The sequence below is a fragment of the Uranotaenia lowii genome, chromosome 2 (assembly GCF_029784155.1).
Source record: "Uranotaenia lowii strain MFRU-FL chromosome 2, ASM2978415v1, whole genome shotgun sequence".
Taxonomy (NCBI): Eukaryota; Metazoa; Arthropoda; class Insecta; order Diptera; family Culicidae; genus Uranotaenia; species Uranotaenia lowii.
This window is the reverse complement of record NC_073692.1, coordinates 237746394-237769772: the sequence shown is the minus strand read 5'-3', so window position 1 is coordinate 237769772 and position 23379 is coordinate 237746394. Positions and strand designations below refer to the sequence as shown.

General features: G+C 36.7%; 2 protein-coding genes across 4 annotated transcripts in view; both read left to right on the top strand.

Moving 5' to 3' along the window:
• Positions 1-553: 553 nt before the first annotated feature.
• On the top strand, positions 554-2331 carry LOC129747595 (circumsporozoite protein). Its single transcript, XM_055741884.1, has 3 exons — positions 554-710; positions 888-1300; positions 1741-2331. Exons 1-3 carry the CDS (start codon positions 696-698, stop codon positions 1904-1906), a joined length of 594 nt encoding a protein of 197 aa, XP_055597859.1. The 5' UTR covers positions 554-695; the 3' UTR covers positions 1907-2331.
• Positions 2332-8301: 5970 nt separating this feature from the next.
• The window catches only part of LOC129748901 (17-beta-hydroxysteroid dehydrogenase 13-like), a 43705-nt gene continuing 28627 nt past the window's right edge, over positions 8302-23379 (top strand). The window contains exons 1-2 of one of the 3 annotated variants that reach the window (XM_055743690.1): positions 8302-8575; positions 8652-8981. In XM_055743690.1, the coding sequence (XP_055599665.1) occupies positions 8441-8575; positions 8652-8981 (465 nt within the window). In that variant the 5' untranslated portion in view covers positions 8302-8440. Of the gene's footprint in view, positions 8582-8651; positions 8982-21613; positions 22181-22259; positions 22590-23379 lie in introns of those variants that run through there. The other 2 variants (XM_055743689.1, XM_055743688.1) reach the window with 2 other exon arrangements.

Sequence of the window (23379 nt, the reverse complement as noted above, 5' to 3'; positions counted from 1 at the left end):
CAATTTTTGATTGAATCATTATTTCTGATCCAGAAACTAGTGTTGATTAACCCACCCTACCTCCATGTTACTCACGAGGGTAGCTGTTACGGTTGTTCTCGGTGAGGTTTCGGCTGCCCGCGCGGCCAACGATCTCTCTTTCTTGCGTGCTTGCGCGCGTTGATTTCCGCAAGCCAATTGGTCCGGCCAAGCCGGTCGGGGCCGCTCGCTCGGGGGATTACGATTTACTCGCGCGAAATTTCATCGTGGTCCTGTGCTGCTGCTGTCTGATGTCGTCAAGCGGCGGGTGGATACGAAGTCGGTTTTTTTTTGCCCGCGTACATTTTCCACTTGACGAGAATGTCCAAGGAGCAAATCCTTGTAGCTTTCAACCATCATCGGGTCGGTCTCTTTCGCGCCCTCGCGTACACGGGGGATCGTGAACCCACGTTGTTCTAGAGCAACTCACCGAGCCCGATATGGGAAGAGAGAGTATTGGTTTTGTTGGTTTTTTTCCGATTGTTAGAACGTAGAACAACCGATCTTGGACACCGAAGCGCGGGCTGGGTGTGGTGTTACTATAAAAGACAAGAACCGATTTACCGGAGATCAGTGTTCGGTGAGCTCAATTGGAAGTTTTGTGTTAAGCGCCATCTAAAAGTAAAGTGTCGGTGACATAAAAGTCCAATTCGAAGAATAATTTGAAATCCTTGAAAATGTACTCCAAAATGGTAAGGACATTTTTGGGATTATGAAGATTTGTGAAAAAGTTTTGGGTTGGGATCGAAGAAGGCTTAGTGATATGATGAAGACATGTTATTCAAAGAACTGTTATGAACACGTGAATTGAGTGATTTTGTGATATTATTTTATGAATAATGGAAATGTGTTGTCCTTGCGGATTACAGATTGCTGTTCTGGCGTTCGTCGCCGTTGCTGTTGCTGCCCCTCAGCATCAGGAAGCTGCCCGATTCCCGGCTGGAGTGAATCCGGCTGCTTGTCCATCTTACCCCAACTGCGACAACGCTGCCCTGCACAATCCACAACAGAATCACGCTTCCAACCACTGGAACCCAAGCTGGAACGCCCAACCCACCTGGAACCAGCAGCCAGCTGCTCCTGCCTGGAACGCCCAACCTGCTGCTCCGGCATGGAATGCTCAGCCTTCCTGGAACCATCAGCCGGCTGCCCCAGCCTGGAATGCCCAGCCCGCTGCTCCTGCCTGGAACGCCCAGCCAACCTGGAACTCGTACCCAGCTCTGACTGGACCAGCCCACAACCATCTGGCCGCTGCCCCAGCCCCAACTGCCGGTGGTGACAAGTAAGTAGATATTATGTTTCTAAGTTATCTGTACTACATCCCACTGTCTTTTGTGCTTCATTCGAAAAATAGTGTCAAAGAAAAAAACGTGATTTGATGAAAGTTTATGAACATAAAAATTGGTAGATTCAAGGCAGAATCTGAACACAGAACTAAACTAAAACTATTAATGCAAGCTTTACAATTTTATAAATTTGATCATTTTTAATTTTACATTGTTGTTTGAGCTTAAATTCTTTATTCAATTAATGATGTTTTTCACATTTTCCAATTTTTTCAAATTTTACTTCATAAAACGAAGCTTTTAAAACCTTCGTTTACTTAGAATGTTTTCATATCGCAGATTCAAAAATGTGAAGAAAGAAAGCGCTTCTTTAGCACCGTATCCCTAAAATCCGAAGAATCCAACTAATCATGTCAACTTTATCTTTCTCCTCCAGATACCCAGCTGGTGTGAACCCTCAGACCTGCCCCAACTACCCATACTGTGACAACACCCACTCTGCTGGAGCCCCAGCCGCTGCCCCTCTGCCCGGATACACCGAGCGTCAGTACCCAGCTGGAGTTTCTCCCCACAGCTGCCCGAACTTCCCATACTGCAACTAAGAATCTCCCGAGCTGCTTCCCTCAATAGTAGTGGCCTGTGATATTTATTAGTCTACCTACCTAGCTTCTCATGCTTTCCCATGGATAACTACCAACCAGATGAAGATCTTCAAGGGCCCTCAAGGGGGTTGATTTGGTTCAACTCAGCCCGATAAAAAAAAAAACCCGTTAGCCGAACCCTTCAATTCTATTTAAGCTTAGAAAGCAAACCGAAAGTCACTGCCATGGTTGTTTTGTGTAAATAATGTTTCATACCAATATGTAGTATTTTGTGAATCGTTGAAACCATTTCTGTTGTGTGAGAAAGGAAACCTAGTTCCTCATGTTTTGTGTAAGCATAATGTGATTGTGCAGGATTGAAAAGAAAGAAAAAAAACGAACGATATAGCGAGAGATTAAATTGAACTGCAATTTTTAAACTGAAACTATCGTCTTCCATAATTGAACCGATTCAATCCGAAAAAAATTGATCCATTTTGGAGCTGTTTCGTGTGCCATTATCTTTTTTTGTATACACTGTTTATTTCCGCATAGGTATTCTGGGGATGAATAACTTGCAAGAATTAAAATTTCATGTTAGGGTTTTTTTCCTAGATACTTTTTCTTTTTTCAAAGTCTGTTTTTTCAATAGTGAATTTTATTTTCCCGAAATTTAGTTCGCTTTCCAAGAATGGAATTTTGTTGAATATGACGTTGGCCTTGGACGAATACGGTCGTGTTTTTTCGGTAGCGCGTTCCGTCTCGCGTTCTCATAACTACTTCAAATGTTTAATTATGGATTGAACTTTTTACATAGAAAAGGATATAGTGAAGTAAAGTATATTTATATGTGATGTTTTGAGAGCAGCTAGCCGGGATTCATTTATTTTTATTCGAAAAATAGTGCTTGAAAGAAAAGCAAAGAAAAATGGCTGGCGGTGTTTTTCACTTGCGCAGTGCAAAATTCAACGAAGCCCTGGTACAATAATTGTTTTAGTGGTCGAATGCTGGTAAAGCCAGAATAAGTTGGTGTAAAAAAATCTGAAGGATTTGGCAAATAGATATTGTCGTGGCGCAGCCTGAGTTAAAGGTTAATGAAAGTGAGAAAAATTTGAAGCCGCGATGGGCAAACAACAGCGTGATTTTCCTGATTGCTGCGATGCGCGTTTTTCATAGGCAACAGATATTTAAAAAACATATTTGGAAGCAACCCATTTCAAAATGACTGGAATCAGGAAGAATAGAGACAGCACCGGCTGAAAAACACCACCTTTTAATGGACTTTGGTGAGATCGTTTCGATTTTTTTATTTAATGCATTTACATCATATTAAATTTATTTTGCGTATCAGTCCTATTTGCCAAGTAGGATTTCCCATGTGTATATCCCTTCCCCAACCTATCTGAATACAGCACCTTGGGTCGTATGAGTTCTCTGCACCTGAATAGTTCATTTAGCTGTATCTGATCATCCCCATTATGATTACATTGACTTGTCACGGTGTGCATTATCGTACCACACTTATTTTCAAAACTAACACTTGAAATGAGTTTTTAATCCAGAAACTCGTTTTTGGCATCTTGTGTTTGTTTTGATTATTGAGTTGTACTTTGTGTATCAGCCAATGCAAGATGTGTGTAGTCACCCTATGCTATGCTATGCTATGCTATGACGAAAATCAATATTTATATTTTGGATTAACCTGATGTTGGTAATTTAAAATTCTGTTAATTCATTTGAAATTTAACACTGAATATAAAAATGTTTTTTTTTATCTTAAGAAGGATTTTTTTTAATTGAAGTATCATCAAATTTTATGCACTTATAGAATTTAATTGATAATTAATCAAAATCCTTTAGATGGAGATATGAGCAAAAGGAAGAAAAAAAACAAACAACTTGAGGCTGAAATTTAATTTTTCAAGAAGAGAAGAAAAGAAAGTTTGTTATGACATAGGGGAGATAAGGACATAATGGTCTCCTTGAGGAAAACGCTTATTCAACCAAGAAAACAACTATAATATGTGAATTACATCATTGTTTCGTGTTCAGACACTGAAAAAGTCTATTTCCTAACTGGCAGAAACTTTAAAAAGTGGATGAAAACGTTTAAAAATGCATTTTAATTTTGTTTTTTTTTGCTGAAAGCTGAAAACCAGTCACTGCAGGGCATAATGAGAACCACCCGAAAGAGCATCATTAATTTGAGGCACGATGAGCGTTTTCTGCCGATGAATCTAGCAGCGAATTCAACTCGGTGAAGTCAAGTGAATAATAGAGTTACAACTTGACTTGTTTCATCTGACGATTTGGCCTAGAGGCGATCGGCGCGTTCGCTATCCCGGCATACGTTTTCTCCTGCATTAAACAGAGAAAACTACAGCCTTCACTCCAATTGTACTCCGACTAGCTGTCATTCTTATGGAAATCTGTGTAAGAGTAAAAAGCAAGCTTTTTTCTTTTTAGCCGGCCAAAGCCCAATTGGTAAGGTGTCGGAGAGATAAGAGGCCGTTCATAAATTATGGCATTACGCGACAGGAGGGGAGAGGGGGTTTCGATTTTTGTGACAATTTGTGACATGGGGGGAGGGGGGGAGGGTCAGCTTAAACGTGACATCACATATTGTTACAAAAAAGGCAAAACAATAACAAATAATTTTATCCTACTTTCAATAAAATTATACTAATTAAACTTTATGAGCATAAGAAAGTTCACAAGAACATTTCCACTGCAACACTCAGGAAAGTCCGCCACACTAAAATTGTGGCAAAACGTGAACAGAAATGCTTGGCTGTTCTAACCTGTGAAGAAGATTTGGATTGCGAATTGATTGAAGAAGAGGAACTAGATTTGAATGGTATCTCAAACATCGTCGCTGATGCTGCAGATACTGCCTCGACTTTCCCGGTCATTGACATAATCTTTGGCCTTATGATTGAAATGTGTTTTAAGCAATGAATGAAGGCTTGTTAAAAGTTGGTTACCTTTTTTACAATTCTTTGAATAAAACTGACAAATTTAAAATAAAGATACATTTTTAATCAAATTTCTAAAGAGTCGAAAATTTTATCCCTTAGGGAGAGGAGGGAGGGGGGTTCATGAAAACGTGACGTAATACAAAAAGGGGGTGTGACGAAAATTGTGACAATATGTGACAAGGGGGGGGGGGTCTATTTTTTCCTAATTTTGCGTGACATCATTAATGGACGGCCCCTAATCAGAGGCCCAATCGTCAGATGTAAACTAGTCAAGCTGTGGCTCTATAATTGAGTTGACTACATCGAGTTAAATTCGCTGCTAGATTATTTATACGGCAGAAAAAGTTCATCATGCCCCGATTGAAAGTGCTCTGTTCGCTCCGATTCAACAAATTTAAGTAAAAACGCATTTTAAAATTGACTAAAGTGAAAAATCCAAAACTTAACGATGGTGAAAATCGAGAACAATGTGTGCATAATGTTGCAGTACGTACATTATAGATCAAGATGATTTTAATGTTATAAAAGCTTATTTCGTGGGGCTCAAAAATTATAATATTTCCGTCATTTGAGAACCTAGCTGGTTTCTTTTCTAAATATTTCTCTGTAAAGATGCTAAGAAGATTTCTTTTTTAGTGAAAAATTTGTACCATACTTCCTACGAAACAAATCATCATGAGAATTTATTTAAGAAAATACGTTCTTTTGTAGAAAAAAGGAGTGCTTATTAGGCTCCAAATGCTCCAAATCTCCCCTAACTTATTTTTTTAATTGTAGAAAGTTTTTAGTGACCAAATATTTGATTCTGGGATTTTGACCTAAGTTTGGGCATTCTAATGACTGTCATGAATAGTTAATACCTGTCATTTAGCTACAACCATGTCGATATGTTCAATTAGTGAGTGAATTTGTGAAGTTATAATGGTTGTTTGGAATTCCGAACTTGTTTAAAATTCTATGTAGAGTTTCAGAGTGTTAAGATTTCATATAAGTTTGAGTTTTGTACTTTATGGAATGAAAAACAAGTTACGATTTATCAGCGTCATATTTTATCTTGTGGCCTAACGCCTTGTGGGTCAAAGTTATGAAGGATGTAAGTGTAAGGATTTAATTTCAAAATCCAATATTCTTACTTATTTGATAATCCACATTTAAAAGGGTACAACTTCCTGGCACGGATTTTGGCGGACTTGTTCTCTTCTCGTCGCGATTAGGGGCCTTTTGTACCTTGAACGTTCGAAGCTCAGCCTTAGTTTTGGCCTTCTGGACAAAACTTCGGCTTAGGTGCAGCTTCTTCTTCCTGTTGAGTGGAGTTATTTTCTGGCTACCTATATTATAATTTTCTGTTTTTATCTCAATTTGGGTTTCCGTGCATACAAGGTATGATCGTTGAACGAAACATTGTATACTTGCGTGCAAGTTTTTTTAAACTAGTCTAACCAAAGGCGTTTATGTTGCATGAACTTGACTTCATGAATGAATTTAATGAATGGATATCACAAAAGTAGATTGAAGAAAGCGAAATCAACATAAAAACTAGGTAAATTTTAAGGCAGGCCTAGGGCTGAATTACGTGCAATGAAATGACGAGGGGAATTTCACACGTTGTTGTTTTTACTTGCTTTTTTTTTATTTTATTTCTAAACCTTTTTATTCGTGACCAAAATTTACCCTTTACAACAAAACCCAAATCCAACCATGGTTTTTACTTACTTTTTACGCAATATGTTTCAAAACATGTTAATGAGAGTAGGCTACGCTTGTTTGTGACGGGTGTGTTTGTTTTTCGACTGCGAAATTCTGAGAAGAGAAAATTTAGTAAATTCTTAAAACTGCATTCGGATGAAACACCAAATTTAGCCAGAGGGATCAAAGAACCTGGCCACTGTTTTTAGGAAAAGGGCGGAAATTGTGGCTGCTGAACAATTGAGCAAAAACTTCCTTCTTGATGATGGCTTAAAGGTTCGAAAAGACGTCGGAATACGGGACAAAGCTAAGTATTTCCATTCTTGTATTGCCGACTACAAAAAATCTAATTACTTTCTTAATGGTTCAGTTTAGTACTTGTTGGGGGAAATCAAGATTTTTGCCCTAGAAATGTTTCTCCATTTACAATGCACAATAAGGTCTTTTACATTGTCTTTGGAATCTAGTGCATAAAACATTAATCTCGTGAAATTGTGTACAATAATGTACCTACAGCTCTTTTGAAGCCTATTCCTTTGATTGAGTTTTGTGAGAAATCAGAAATTTCTATGCCATTGATAAACTTTGTTGTATAATAATTTAAAATGGTAGTTTAGAAATTCGTATGCAAAACAGAAAACTGGAAGGATAATGAGAAATTTTGGTAAGATCAATTCATTTAGTTTTCGCTTAACATGTACATCTATTTTTTTAAATTTGGTTAGAACAATAATAAGGAAAAAAATTTTAGATTTCGCGGCCACGTTTGAAAGCGGGGTTGGGAAAGAACGACAACAATCCGAAAAATATGTGAAATATTCACTTCTAGTTTAGTAGAAATATCTTCAAAACCATTTTTACAAAAATCATATCAAAATATAGCTATGACCTATGAGTCAGTCTTAATAGTCAGGTTTCTTTGCCTCTGTGGTTATGCAGTTTTTTAAAAAAAACGTCTTATGTATTGATGGATAAAGTTTTTCAAAGACAAAAAATCTTTTAAATAGTAATCATATAACTAAGCTTCTATTTTCAGCGAAAACACTAGGTTTCAAATAGTTAAATTTATGTTTGTCATGTTTTAGTTACATTTGTAGCGTAATTTTAGTCATTTATAATTTTGGTCCAAGTGATGAACCAGTGATAACTGAGAATCTCTTAAATAAAGACATTGAAAAAAACTTTTGCCCAATTTGTAATTTTTGTGTTTCTTAGTTATTAATTCCAATGAAAAAACACTTTCAACAAAATGAAAAATGCCTTCTGTTCATGTTCTTGTACCTGAGATTTGGGAATTATTCATGTTCCTCTTGAACCTAATCAATCATTTAAGGAACTTTTTTTAACAAGTCACTGCTCATACTACCGGCAAAAAAACTTTACTGCAATTATAGCAGAGCCGTTCCATTTGGACACAATCGAATGAAAAATCATTCGAGCTTCTTTTGTGCAAACCAATTTCGCAGAAAAAAATCTGACATTTGATGCAATTTTAATAGGGCCTGACTACATGTCATAAATTAGGAATGTGTACCTGACTAAACTCATCCCGGACTACGTCATTGAGGGGCACCGTGCAATTGAATTTTCATACCGTTAAAAAATATCCATCCAGCAAACACCAAACAGTGGTTCTGTAAATTGAAAGTCATTAGTTGGAGGTTTTTTGTGTTTGTTTGTGCGTTTGGAACTTCAATTACAATTCATTGAACTGTAGTACCTACCTGCCTACAAAACAATAATCGATGAGTCGAAAAGTCTGATCGGAGGCAGCAGAACCGGGAAGCAAATTAGTTTCGTGCCAGAGTTTGACCGTTTCGCATTAACCGGATGCGCGTCAATCGATCTCGTGGTCGTCGGGATGCTGTAGTTCGAAATTTGTCCTGTATCAATGAATGTGTTCATGGAAAAAGTGTCGATAGTGGTGGATTTCGCAACGGTTCTGGTGCTAGCGGTTCCCATAGTGATTTATACCATAATTCGATCCGTTTTGCCACGGAGTTTGAAAGATGTTGCCGGCCAAAAGGTCTTGGTAAATAAATTATGAAAAGTTTAGTGATCTGGTCCAGTTTTTTTCAAATCGTGTTTCCCTTGCCTCTCAGATAACCGGAGGCGGAAATGGGTTGGGAAAAGCCATGGCGGCTCAATTCGCCGCTAGAGGTTGTACCGTGATACTGGTGGATATCGATTTGGCCGCCGCTGAACGCACAGCTTCCGAGCTGAAGAATGTTGGCGCTGAGGCGTACGCTTTCCGGGCCGATGTTTCTTCCTACGAGCATGTCGCAGCACTGGCAATCGAATTGAATTCGACAGTTGGACCCATCGATATCCTGGTCAATAATGCTGGAATAGTGAACTTCAACTCCCTTCAGAATACCAATGAAGAATTTGCCGGTCGTATTTTGGATGTTAACATTAAATCTCATGTATGGGTAAGTGATACATAATCGGTTCAAAAAGCTCTCCTTGAGACTAGAGCATATTTAGTTTTTTTCTGGTACAGGATTTTATACCAGAAAAACAGATGCATTAGAAAACAATAAGCCTAACCGTTTAAATATCAACAAGAATAAGGAGTGAGTTTTGCGTGACGTTTCTTCAACGCATTCCGATATGTGTGAGATGTCACGTTTAAAAAAACGTGTACAGCAAAGCAAGTAAATAAATAGCTATCTAATTGAATAGAATCAAATGGTAGAACTGAGGACTTAGAATACAAATATGAATTTCAGATAATGTGAATGGCATTTCATGCAGTCTGTTAACAAAGCGACCAAATGTTGTTTCTTCCTCGAAGCTTATAAAGTTTGAATCAAACATTTTTTTGGATCTCATCACGATTGGACACTTTCAAACACTGAAAACTTATAAAGTATATTAAGGACGAACAATCGAAACATCCTTGCTCATTAAGGTGGTCCGATAACGGTAGAAGGCTCCTTGCCGAATTTCAGCATATTTGTTTAATTCTAAGGAATCTTTCAATAACATCTTCTATTCTAAACCCACAAATCAGACTCTATCCAATAGTAAACTTCCTGGAGGTGGAATTATCGGTATAAAATTCTATGCCGGACCGGCATTAACAAGCTTTTTAAAGCATGGATCATCCTAAATCTGGACGCATTAAAACGGGTCTATCTCGGAGCTATGTAAACAAAATAAAAATGTTATGTACTCAAAATTTGAACTTTTATTGCATTTTAAATGAAAAAAAAAATGAAAAAAAATTTCAGATGTAGTTTTGATGAAATCTTGAACTTTTCGGCGAATACTGTAGCAGGCGCGGGATGCCAGTGTAAGTACGCACGTGTGCGACTAGGGATGAGAATCTCTGAATATTTTGTTGCGTTCGTAAACGAGCGATTTAAGCGCCGCCTCTTTCGAGGACCGCTCGTCAAGGGTTGTTGCCCGGCGAGAATCTTAAATAAATAAATAACGAATATTAAATAAATAAATAATGAATATTAAATAAATAAATAACGAATATTAAATAAATAAATAAATAAATAACAGTTAAGAAAATGTATACAATATATCTATGCAATTATTTACAACATGTAACAGTGTTACATAGTTCCCTACTGAAATTACGAAAATTTTTCGATTAGATGGTCCAGATTCCAGACTCTTTTCTTCAATTCATCGTACGATGGTTGAACCTGAGATATTGGTTGCGTTTTGCGAATTGTTCCTGTTTGTCTTGGAGTTTTCAGTAATCCCTCAAATGGTTCGACTGTTTTACCAGGTGTTCCTGTAGTTTTTACCGGAGAGTTTCTTGTCCAACGTTGTGGATCTACCGGGCGATTATCATTCCCACCGAATCCTGCTGCTTCATCCTCATATGAAACCGATGGATTTGGCAACGACGTAAGACTTGTTAAGGTTTCTTCGATAGTCCTCAATAAATCCAACCTCTTGTTCTCGGATTCTTGTGTTCGCCCCTGATTACGTTCCAACCTAAGGAAATAGTGTCTCAACTTTGATTGAGTTCTATCACTTGCTTTAGTTTTAGCCTGATTAACCAATTCCAAAATTCGACTTTCGATTCGATTTGCATCTTGTTCAAAGGGAAAAGGTGGATCAAAAAGTTGCGAACCCAGATGTTCGTCTTTAAAAAGTTTTCTGAGGAGTCTATGTTTGGACTGAATGTCACTTCCAGCATTCTCTAATTCATTCCTAAGAAGTAATTCATACTCGGCTTCTTCATTCGTAAGATGGTCAGCAAAAGGTAGTCTAATCGACATTTTGAACCTTATTGTACTGTACTATGTTGCTTTTGTTTCTCAACGATTTTTTTTATTTACGTCAATATTATCACAATTTGTGTGTTTCTATAACTAGGACGATTTAAAGAACAAAGTATCAAAATATCCGCCAGGAAATTTTTAATTGAACAGTACGAGGCGACGCAATTGAACATTTATAACATGAACTTGATAAATAAATAATAATTTAACGAACTATATCTACAAATTGCCTGAACAAAATAATAAGTTAATTAAATAAGGTGTAAAAAATAGCAAATAAGACTAGATTAGGGTAATTAATAATGAAATATACCAATAAACAATTATTTAAACAAGAACCGAATAAAGTATGTCTAGATCTCAATGTATGACAAAATGTATAATAACGAAGAAAGTTTATAATTTGGGAATTATGTAACCACTCTCAATCAAAATAAGCAATAAATAGGACACTATGTACCAACAAAATTATGTTCAAACTATATTAGAGCAATAATTAAACAACCAATATATTACAATGTTATGAGATAATGACTGTTTTTTTATAAATGATCTGAAAGAAAAATTTTCTATTTCCCAAAACTAGAGCCTTTATTGAAAAAACCAGCCTCTTTTTTTAACGTTGGGCGCCAGTTGTAGCAGGCGCGGGATGCCAGTGTAAGTACGCACGTGTGCGACTAGGGATGAGAATCTCTGAATATTTTGTTGCGTTCGTAAACGAGCGATTTAAGCGCCACCTCTTTCGAGGACCGCTCGTCAAGGGTTGTTGCCCGGCGAGAATCCCAACCTCAGGGCGGGTTTTCCTAAAGATCCAAAAACGGATGCGGAACAATCGGGAAGACCAACATTAGAGAAAATTACTCCGGAAGTTACACCTTCGATTCGAAGAGGTAGCTGGGACGCAAACCACGGTCTATCCGTTTGAAAAAACACACGCTTGCGTTCTCGTCACAGGAGGAACTCACTTTCCCCTTCTCCCCTTAGTGATCGAGGCGTAAGCGAGGGAACTGATTTCTCGAGCAGTTCGTCCCGAAGCAGAAGAAAATAAACTACAGGAAAAATTAGACTATAAACTAACGGATAGAACACGTGAAACGACTTTCTCAATTTCGACTTTAAGTTCTGGGAAAGTAAGTAGATCTAATTAGTGGGTTGACGAGACATGTTGTGTCGTATATTGGCGAACGAGAAAAAACAAGATCAGAACGTATTTACATGGTTTTACAAAATCTTATTCTAGTTATTTTATTTGGTTTTACCTAGGATTACATTTTGACTTTATTGTTCCTTTTCCTACTATTACTTTCCCTACGTGTGCTTTTGGTTCAGAATGGGCTGTTATTGGCTAAGCCCAACTGGGAAACCTCAGATCGGAAGGGTTTCCAAAACTGTGTGTGGCTAATTAATTATAGTTGGCCAAAAATATCTCCTCACATGCGCATGGGTATGATCTATTTCTGTACTTACAGTACCATTCGGCTTACGTCGGCAAAGTAGAGTTGATTGGTCGGCCGGTTGCCGAAAATAGATCCTTCTGCTGGCGGAATATCACCGACGGACTCAGAGACCGGGAACGGATTACCTTACGGCGTGTCGATGTTGATGAAGTTTAGCGGTGATGATTTCGATCAAGGAACTGGATGTTTAGGTGGTCTGGAAGGGGTGTAACGGGCCAGACCACTGAAACCACGTGTTGACGGGTGGTTCACTTCCGGCAATCCAGAGCCGGGAAAACCTTGTTTCCAGAACCGTGGACCTATAGCGGGCTCGAGTGGTGGTTGTGTATCGCTAGAAGCGTTGTGGTGGCTTCCTACATAAAAAGCCGTTGAACGGCTTTTTATTTTGAAGGTTTGCACACGATTTAAAACACACGCACAACAACTAGCTAGCTAACTGCGCTATCATTTACTACACGCGGAACAAATAAAAAAAAAAACAAACACTCGCTACGGCCTTTATCACGGGCAGGATCGAAGTCAAAGAGGTGAATTCCTGGGATCCTCAGTTAGGTCGCAAGTTTTTTAAAATCTTGGTTTATTTCAAAGGAAATCCGATGATCTCCGAAGACGGTCATCGACCTTTCGAGCGTCGGTTCTTGTCATATATACGCTCTCGGCACGGGTTGGCAATATCCCTTTCATTCCCCCATAACATCAATCTTCCTTCTCATCCCGATCCGCCCTTGAATCTCAACATTTACTAGGTCCAATTCAGAAGGCGACGCCAAATCAAGAACGCCATGTTAAAACCTATGAGTTCGACTTCCTTTGAGAAAAAGCTAGTATGCGAAGTGGCATGCAAGATCGTTTGGCTCGAAACGAATAGTTTGAAATTATTCTTTTTGTGGAAAGGCTTATTGGTCTAGTTGCTCTTTGTTGGTAATCTAATAACGAATAAATAAGTAACAAAACTATACAATAGTATTTAATAAATAAATAACGAATCTTAAATAAATAAATAACGAATATTAAATAAATAAATAATGAATATTAAATAAATAAATAACGAATATTAAATAAATAAATAAATAAATAACAGTTAAGAAAATGTATACAATATATCTATGCAATTATTTACAACATGTAACAGTGTTACAATACCACTCATCATAGTTTGGGCACCCTGTTCGCTAACCTCAGCGGCCATTTTGTTTCACCATCTCCTCATACCTGTTGCATCCCGAGTCGTCCTACCATTCTTCTTCATCTTCTGCTTGACAATTGCCCAATTTTTTTTTCGTTATGGCGTTATTGAGGGCAGTTGGGTAGGTTGATGTCTTTTTGACAAAATCTACCCGTTCGCCCGATACCACTGTAGTACCTCTTTGCTGTAGTGGTACCAGCTTGCCAAATCTGGCGAAAACTTAACTGGTCCTTTGTGAGATCTAATGTAGGGGAAAAAACGTTTTCACGCACTCCTCCTTGTACACCTTGGAGTCCATGGTCTTGTTTGTCACAAAAACCGTGCTTTTTCGTCCGCTGCTTCAAATACCTTGCCAGATCAAACACTTTCTTGCAAATTTATCGGCAAAATAGATTTTGATCTTGCCGGGAACATCACCCTGATCAGTAGTTTTGTAAAAATTTTGGCCAGGAAGCTGCCCAAAGTCCATACTCACGTACATTTCGTCATCCATGAGGATGCATCCGTCGTACTTCGTTGGAATCTTGTTGTATAGCTTCCGGGCACGTCCTTTGGCTACTACATTCTGCTTCTATGTCCGGTTTGGTTGCTTACTGGCCTGATAAGATCGTTTTCCTTCGCGCAGACAAATCCTTCTGTCGGTGCACCGGTCGGCATTTTCCGATCCTTTGTTCCACTATGACGCTTGGTATGAACCTGCCGATAGATAGTATGCATCTAATACGAATTTTTGAAACAAAACGAATCGTTATGAAATTTTCAGAACTGATACAGAAAATATTCCGAAACAAAGTACTGTCAAAACATTCTAGATCCGACTACTTGGAGCGCTGTGGTATAATATACACTGCGTCCAGATTTCAGATTAACTATGCTTTATGAGTGCTTGAGAGGCCTTTATGTTTCAAAACATAAAATGTTCAAACTCAAAAAAATTTCTAACTGGATTGTTCGGCCATTCTATAACTTGACCTCTAACTTTTCGTGAAGAAATTGAGTTTTCCTCGTGATTACTCCCTCATTATGTACGAGAGTAAATACTGTATAATACCCCTAAACGTCTTAAAATACTTCCAAAACCAATTTAAGAGGCAGGTTAAGAATCCTCGGTGAAAAAGATTAAGGAACAATGGAGAACTGAAAAACAGTAGATAAGGACATCTGAGAGTGTATGCTATCTATCTCAATGGTCAGAGTCGATGCTTGATATGACAGTTGTTGATATTTTTAGGACAGATGGCACGTTTTGACTTATTTTACTTTTAAATTTTGATGAATTTATCCCTTTTACCTTATACGGTTACTTCCCAAGTAACATTTAAAATTTTATGGCAGGCTATTAGATAAAGTTTTGGTTTTATAGGCGGCTTGAACAGTCTAATAAAATTATCGGTGTTACTTGGGTTACTTTCTCATAATAAAAATTAAAATGGGTCTAACAAATTAGTTAAATAATTTTTCGAAAAAAGAAACCTTCATGGTAGTCTTTAGGGACTCAAAAAGTATCAGTTAGTACACAACAACATTGCTGTTACCTCAACAAATTTTAAAAAATTTTTTTTTTTTGAGTTATTGAACTTTGTTTGAAAAATTTAGCAATATGAGCGATAGTCAACTCTCAATTTTTTTCAGAAAAGTTTTCCAAAATGTATGTTATGGGTTCAATTGATCCCGTCCCGTAAGTCCAAAAAGATATATTCTTTCTTTTGAATGGATCGTGATCATTGCTTAGCACGAAATAAGTAATATTTGTCCAATATAATATAGGATAGAAGCACTATTGAACAGGTACCGTAATCCGGGGTAATATTGATCACAGGGGAATGTGGCATGTTTCATATTTTTAAAACCAGTACTGGACTCCTATGAACGTAAAACATGGTTGCACAAATTTCTTAGACTACTTCTAAAAATCGATTTCGTCTCTGTTTTGAATCTGATACTTTGGGGTAACATTGATTAGTAGACTGAGTCGATTTGGTGTCATTTTTGAACTTTTCAAACCCTGGGGTCTTAAAAGCTTCGTTTTGGTCCAAAACTCATTCATGATTTCTTGCAGAATTTTTAAGTAACGTTTACATGAGTATATTTGGACCTTTAGGTTTATATGGGAAAATTGAATATTTTGTACTGAAAAATCAACATCATTTTTGTTTTTTCTGTGGAACCGAGCCTGCTAATGGGTTTTGGTGCCAATTTATAAGTTCTTCATAGGAAATTTTCCGCTGAACAACTTTGTCGAAGATCATAACTTCGTATCTTTTAAGACAAAAAAAGTTATTAGATATTTAACAGGTGTGTGTCTTTTGGCATTAATAAACAATAAATTCAATTGATACCACTGCTGGGTGCCTAGCGAGGTACCTATTGCATGACTTCTTTTCATGCAATACTTCGAGAGGCACAGAAGTTGTGTCAATTGATTTTATTTTTTATCAAACCAAAAAAACATTCCCCTGTTTAACAGCTAATAACTTTTTTGTCTAAAAAGATGCAAAGTTATGATCTTCGACAAAGTTGGTCAGCGAACAATTTCCTGGTGAGAATTTATAAATTGGCACAAAACCCATTAGCAGGGTCGGTTTCATAGAAGAAACAAAAATGTTGTTGATTTTTCAGTACAAAATATTGAATTTTCCCATACAAATCTAAAAGTCCAAATTTACTCATGTAAACGTTACGTAAAAATTCTGCAAAAATCATGGATGAGTTTCAGACCAAAACGAAGCTTTTAAGACGCCAGGGTTTGAGAAATTCAAAAATGACCCCAAATCGACTCAGTCTATTGATCAGTCTTTATTTTAGAAGGTTTTTACGAGTTTTTTTGATCATAAAGGAAACAAAACACCTTCATAATATTTACAAATGCTTGTTTATAAATTTTACCTTGCTTTTTAACGTTTTCTTTTAAAAACATTTTAAATCGAAAAAATGAATTATTATGCTGCATACATTTAATACAAAAAATAAATTAATTGCTAAATAGTTTGAGCTACTAAATACAAATGAAATTTTACCTTCACATATTCCTCTAGACCCTCCCATTATTTCCATTTTTCTTCAAAGTTAACCATTTGATAGGGTTTCTACCCATTTGTCCAATACGGGTTTACTCTTGGAAAATGTCCTTATTTTTTAAATATAAAAAATTACCACAAAATGACTATAAAAATAGCACTATAAATACACATATTTAAAGAAAACAAGTTGTTCTTTCATTTTCAACATTCCGTTTGCTTCGAAAAGCTTTTTGGTATCATCAGGAGAGCTGTTTGTTTTCGAACCTTAGAAGACATTGATATTTTAGGATTTTGAAATTGAATTTTTACTAATAGAAAAAATTTCAAATACAAACCAAATTTTGCTTGTTTGATAATCAATAAATAGGCTTTTAAATATAGAAAACAGTTTTCAAAAATTAAAACTATAGACTGAGTTATTGATGATAATGTGCAAAAATTTATTGTTGGTCAAAATTACCCCGGAGATCAAAGTTATCCCGTTTTACGGCACCAGATATTGAACACTAGTAAAACATGAACCAATTTAATCAAATACATACTTACACTAGAAAAATTAATCAAAAATGGATGTGTCACTGTTGCAGCATTTGTTTATCTGTTCAACTTTTTTCAAGAGTTTCGGACTCTAAGAGCGACAATCTGCGAAACTTTAATATTTCTGCAAACAGAAAACAGACCTTGCTTCAATGGAAAGAATGGATGAAAAACAATTAAAACTCTATAATAATATCGTGACTGTTTTCCAATAAGTTTTCTTTAATGATTTATGGAAGAGTGGCAGCCTTTATTATCTGTATTATCTTAAAATTTTACAAATTACAGTGTTCAATCCTTGGAACACTGAAAATGCCAATGTTTCAATTATCGGACATTCAATCTTACCATACCTGTTTCGCAAAGAAATGCATGTACCATTAATAGGCGATGGAAGCAGTGCCTAATTTGGGCGATGGTTTTCCACTAGTGCAAGTGCGATGCAACTGAAATTTCACCCAACTTTTGGCAGATCATACGGATTTTTCCTAAGAGCAAGTTCACTGATGTTGGGAAAAAGTGGTAGAAATTTTGACACTTATGGCACATTTTGAAAATTTTGCCATGTTAAAACATTTTCAAGATCTGTGGCCTTCAAGTTTTTTTTACAACACGTGTTGTATTGTCGCATGCTGTGGTTCAAAAATAGCAATATTTTTATCACATACGGCTGAAATAGAAACAGTGTTGTAAAAAATACAACGCCCCAAGATCTTGAAAACATTTTTGCATGGTAAAATTTTCAAAATGTCAAAATTTCTACCTATTTTTCCCAACACCAGTGAACTTGCTCTAAGGAGAGAAAGAATAACTTTTCGCTTCCATGGCCTATTATTGAACAAACGTCTGTTGGGTGCTTGGAAACATAAACAAACTGTTTCTTGGTTACTAGCTCAACCCAAATTGTCCCGGTCGTCCCGACAATGTTTCCTGCTGAATGAAATACTCCTAAATGTATACAATGATTTCAAATGTTTACGTGTTTAGTAATTAAAACATTGGCTGTTCAATATTTGAATCATAGTGTTCAATTATTGGGACAAAAACAATTTTGAATAAAAAGGCTTAAATGATGGTTTAAAAACATATTTCCGTTAAAAAAAATCATATCGATTCACAGCTGTAAAGCAAGCTTAAGCTACACTATCCAAATTTCATCCAAAAAACCTTTCGTTGTTTTTTGTGGTCCACAAATTGGCTGAAGCCCAAAGATGGTGGTCAATATATAGTGTTCTTACGCTACTAATATTTATCCAGTAGCTAACTGATAAAAAGGACTTAAAAAAACCGTTTTAATCTTAAAATTAGAAAATTGTGCCTTCAAGTATGCAATGACAATAGGGCTATAGGGCAAGGTTGCCGAAATCACAGAAAAATCTGTAATTTCACAGAATTTTGAGCAAATTTTCATCACAGAATCTGTGTCACAGAACACAGAATTTTGAAAAATTCACAGATTTCACAGAATTTCTGAATTTTGAATCGATTTCCAAAATTATGATATTTTAGCCAAAACAAAATTAAGATTTTTTTACCTTAAATTAAAAAAGTATGATGGGATATATAATTTTAATTGATTTTGCCATACTTCAATGTAAAAAACACCCAATTTATCATGAATTTTCTATGAAAATAAAGGAAAAAGCATCACAGAAAACCATCACAGAATTTTTGGGTAAAATCACAGAAATTCAGAATTTTTTGTCTCAAAAACACAGTATTTTTTTCGGCAACCTTGCTATAGGGTAGAAGGCGAACTTTTGATTAAATAGTCAACCAACAGACCTTTTATTTTTGCATTTTGATTGATTGCTGCTGTTGCGTGAATTTTTGCCCGGTGCACCCGACGAGAGATTCAGCAGAGAGCAGTAGAGTCCAGAGATGACAGCTTATAGTAAGGTTAACTCAGATCGTATTCCCTCATTTTTTGTACATTAGACGTCACTTGTAGTTGAATCGTTATCATATTACAGGGTCCGGCAATTGAAGTATATGGAACTAACAAATAATTTGATCAAAACAAAAACTTTTTCTTTCAAATTTAATACGATTCACATCAAAACAGATCATATTTTTAAAATCCATTGGCGCCTTTAGATTTTTTGTCCTTGAGCATAACCACTCGCTGCAGAAGCTCATAGCACATATTCTAAAAATCCCGCAGGTGGTTTGTGTGGCATTTTGCCCCAGGATTCAACTAGATGGCGCTTCAGAACTTCCAACCCGTCATGTTTTGCAGAGTAGACTTCTGACTTCTGTATACCCTAGACAGCCAAGTCCATAGGGTTCAGGTCCGGCCAACTCCCCGACCACTCCGTACTCGAAATTAACCCTCGAAAAAAATTCGCACACAAAAATTGGGACCTCTTTCCTTCGTAAGCCAATGCTAAGTTCTTAGCTTAGCTTAGCTTGATTGACTACTCACATCCACCTTAAGTCATTGAAACCGAAATGCCGTTATAAACTCGGAATTATACTTTTAAAATGATAAATTCTTGCTTTCATTAGTTCATTTCATCGTCATAGTACTAAAGCGAAAGTTGCAAATGATGTATAGTTAACTAAAATGTAAATTCTTTTACTCTTGTTTCTTTTTTGAAAAATAACAGAATCTTTGTTATATTTTGAATGTAGAACAAACAATAAAATTCTTCATTGATTCGTAAGCCAATGCGAAGTTCTGCTGAAAAACCACCAACCAAAACCAAAATTAGGACATGTTCACAGTTCGAGAACATGCCGTAGAACTATTTTTGATACGTAAATTGATTGATCTACACCTCTTCAGGGTGTTCGGTTGATCTTCACCAGGAAAGTACGGGCGATTCCGACCCAGACCTTTAATAAGACAGATTTCTGTCGTCTTGTGGCCTTTGATACGTTTGCACAGGTTCGTGATCTTTCTGGCTACCAAAATCTGTAGTTCTATCGCCAAATTAGTGTTACTACGTCAAGAAATTCTCTCAGGGTGCATCTTGATGATCTTCACCATGGTAGGTGTCACCTCTGTAGCTTGACGATCCCCACCATACTATACTTAAGTACTTCTGATCTCCAGTTATCTTCCAAGTGCTAGCCAAAATAAACAAAAATACATACACTCATTGGACAACTCACGAAATATGTCTTTCTACCGTTTCACAGCCTGGAACTAGGCAACCAAAGCACTACGTTAAGGTTCGAGGACTATTTTTACAAAAAAAAAAAAAACACTTGATTACAAAATTAACAAAAATATCCTCTGACATCTTAGACATATTGTTGACAAGGTGACAAGGTGTCGTCTAACTCAGTTTTGTATTCTTCGAAATAATAACTCTTAAAGTTTTGTAGCAGTTCAATTGCCGGACCCTGTAAAGCTACGATTCCTATATCAATAAAATCAGATCTTCCACGAATTTGCGAGAATAGGAGACTTAATATGTAAATTAGATCTATGAAATAAACTGTAACCTTACTAAATGAATTGAATGATTTGCAGCTTTGAGCAAATTACCAACTTAAAAGGTTGTTTGCTAAACGGAACTCCGAAAAGATCGCTGACAGCTGCCAATGGTTAGGGCATCCTGAATAAAGGATCATGTCTCCTTTAATAAAGGATCAAGTCTTCTTTAACTTAAAAATATCACTTTTTTTTCGTCTCGCGACAATGTTTCTAGTTTATCTACGGATTCATGTATCCTTCTAACTTCTGGAGTATATAAACTTGGAATTACACACTGCCATTGAATTAAAAAGATGACGAGTTGCTAAATTTTTCCAAAGAGTTATGATAAAAATAAGAAAATGAGATCAAGTGTCCCTATTCTACCCTAGTTTATTTCATAAAACAATCATTTCATAAAACAACCATATGCAAGATGATGGGGGAAATTTATCTTGATAACTAACTTTTGTCAATGACTGTATATACACCGTTAAATACGGTAATTTACGTTTTAAAAAATGAAAGCTTGAATGAACTTGTTCTTGTTGTTTCGCGATTCTTAAATTTACGATTTTCTCAAATAATAAGTCAATGTCCTCATTCACCTTACTCAGGGAATTCTAAAAACTATTAAAAAAAACTTGATTATAGTTAGGCTGAAGTTCAACTCTAGTTGTGTAGCGTAATTATTCACCAAGTACAATCCTTTTTGAAACTGTTGAATTTGTAACTGCTGTTTGAGTTTTGATGTGCGTTAGGTAATTTATTTTTGATTCAACGAATGTTAGGTAGTAGGTATATATTTAACTCATCTATTTACTCGTGACGTTTGTCTCGTGGAATTGGTGCAAATTTGAAGAATCTAATTAATTAAATCAAACATTCGACAACAGTCTTAAGTTTTAATTCATTCAATGGTGCTTACACGGTGCATCGCGCTTTGCGCAAGCCGATAGACGCTCCCTGCTTGTTCAAATGTGCTAATGAAGCCCATCAACTATCGGTAGTTAGGCTTCCACGCAAACAAAAACACACATCAAATGTTATGACCTCGTCTACAAAACGTAAGTCAGTGTGCCTACGACAATTTAATAATGTGATGATCATGGAATCAAACGACGACGCGATGGTATCAAGGTTGAAAGTGGCCCTCAGTTCTATATGTTTCGGTTTTGAGTTTGATTTTTCCTCTAACGATACTAACGTATCCTTCCTTCCCATTGTATTGGCGGAACGCATTACGTAGTGAGAAACATTATTAGATGGAGATCAATTAAAAATAATCAACATGAAATTTGTTTCGCATCAGTTATGGTTGAGGAAGGTTTCATGTTTGCCGTCACGAAGGTGAAGCCCGTCGTCCGAAAGGATCGGTTATCAACAGCCATCAACCGTGGAATTCACCCGCGCTTTGGCATTATTATTTCTTGCCAAAAATTTTGGTTAGGTGCAACGCACTGGTTGAGCTTAGCTTTTGCGTTAGTCGGTTTAGCAAGTTCGAATCAGCAACATCTTAAAAAAATATGTCTCTCCGTTCGGGCGTTGCAGTGTCATGGTCAATGAAGCAAGCTGATACTCGATCGGCGGGATCAGCGAGTGGCAAAAGTTTGCACCTGGAGCGATTATTCATGATCCTGACAGTGGTGATAGATTTCGTCAAAGTTGTGATACTGAGTGGCCCAATCTTAGGAAGAAAATTGTATCAATTGATAGTGCCTAAAGATCCGCGAAATGTGAAGGGTCAACTGGCTTTGGTATACCTGAGTGGAATGTGTTTTGAAATATGGAAGATTTGAGTAAATTGTGGAAATTTTTCTCGTTTTCCCGTATTAGATTACCGGAGGAGGCAACGGGTTGGGTAAACAGATGGCCACAGAGTTGGCCAACAGAGGTTGCAACTTAGTGATCGTGGATATTGATTTGGCAGCGGCAGAAAGTACTTGCGAAGATTTGCGGAAACATAATGTCTCGGCTCATCCGTTTCGGGTTGATGTGTCTTCGTTTGCGGATGTTCAAAATCTCGCTGACACAATCTATCGGGATGTCGGTCCGATTGATATTCTGATCAATAATGCTGGTCTCGTCCAGTTTAAGCCACTTCAGGAGACCTCTCCGAGTGAGATTGATCGCATAATTGATGTGAACGTAAAATCCAACGTTTGGGTAAGTTAGCATTCGAGTGAACGGTTCCGATGGTCTGAGTCAAAGCTCATAGAAGAGAATAAATTCTCCTTTTTTATTAATAAATTTGTAATTCAAATTTAGCTCTCATTTTTTCAGAAATTGGGTGAGTTACCAAACAAAAGAGTATTGAATCGATTTTGCAAATCGTTGATAAGAATGACAGCTTGGATTTGCAAATAAACTTGATTTGACACCGCTCTGGTGATGTTTGCAAAAGGTAAATGTACTTTTGATACCAAAAACCGGTGCTGTTTTATTGGATGCGCATGGCTGTTCTACTATTTTTCGAATCGGTTTGTGTGAGAAAATTAGCATACATACATGCTACCGAATTGCAAGACCTTTTTTCGGGTTATGCTATGCGAAATTGCAATCCATGTCTCTGTGCTCAATGCAGAAAGGTGATCAGATAACTGGGGGATGTAATTTTTTTTCTGATTAGGAGAATGAGGATACTTGATCCCTGGAGATACTTGATTCCTTAGCTATATCTCCAAACTGGAATGCCGTACAAAGATCAAATGTTCTAAAAAAAATGTGCTAAATGGAGCAAAACAACAATGCATGGAGCTTAAAATTTTTTAACTAAATAATTGTGTGAGTTATTGAATTTTGTTTGGCAAATTTCACAAAATGTGACTTGAAGATCTTTTTTCATCATTTTAAAATGTTCCTAACATGGAAATATTATAACAAAAATATTTATTCCAATACATCAATCTTTCAAGTATAAAATGAATTTAAAAAAACAATATTTTCAAAGCGATGG

Coding starts and splice junctions, on each gene's coding strand:
- LOC129747595 (XM_055741884.1), top strand. Junction 1,301..1,740: donor CCAACTGCCGGTGGTGACAA/GTAAGTAGATAT, acceptor TTTCTCCTCCAG/ATACCCAGCTGGTGTGAACC.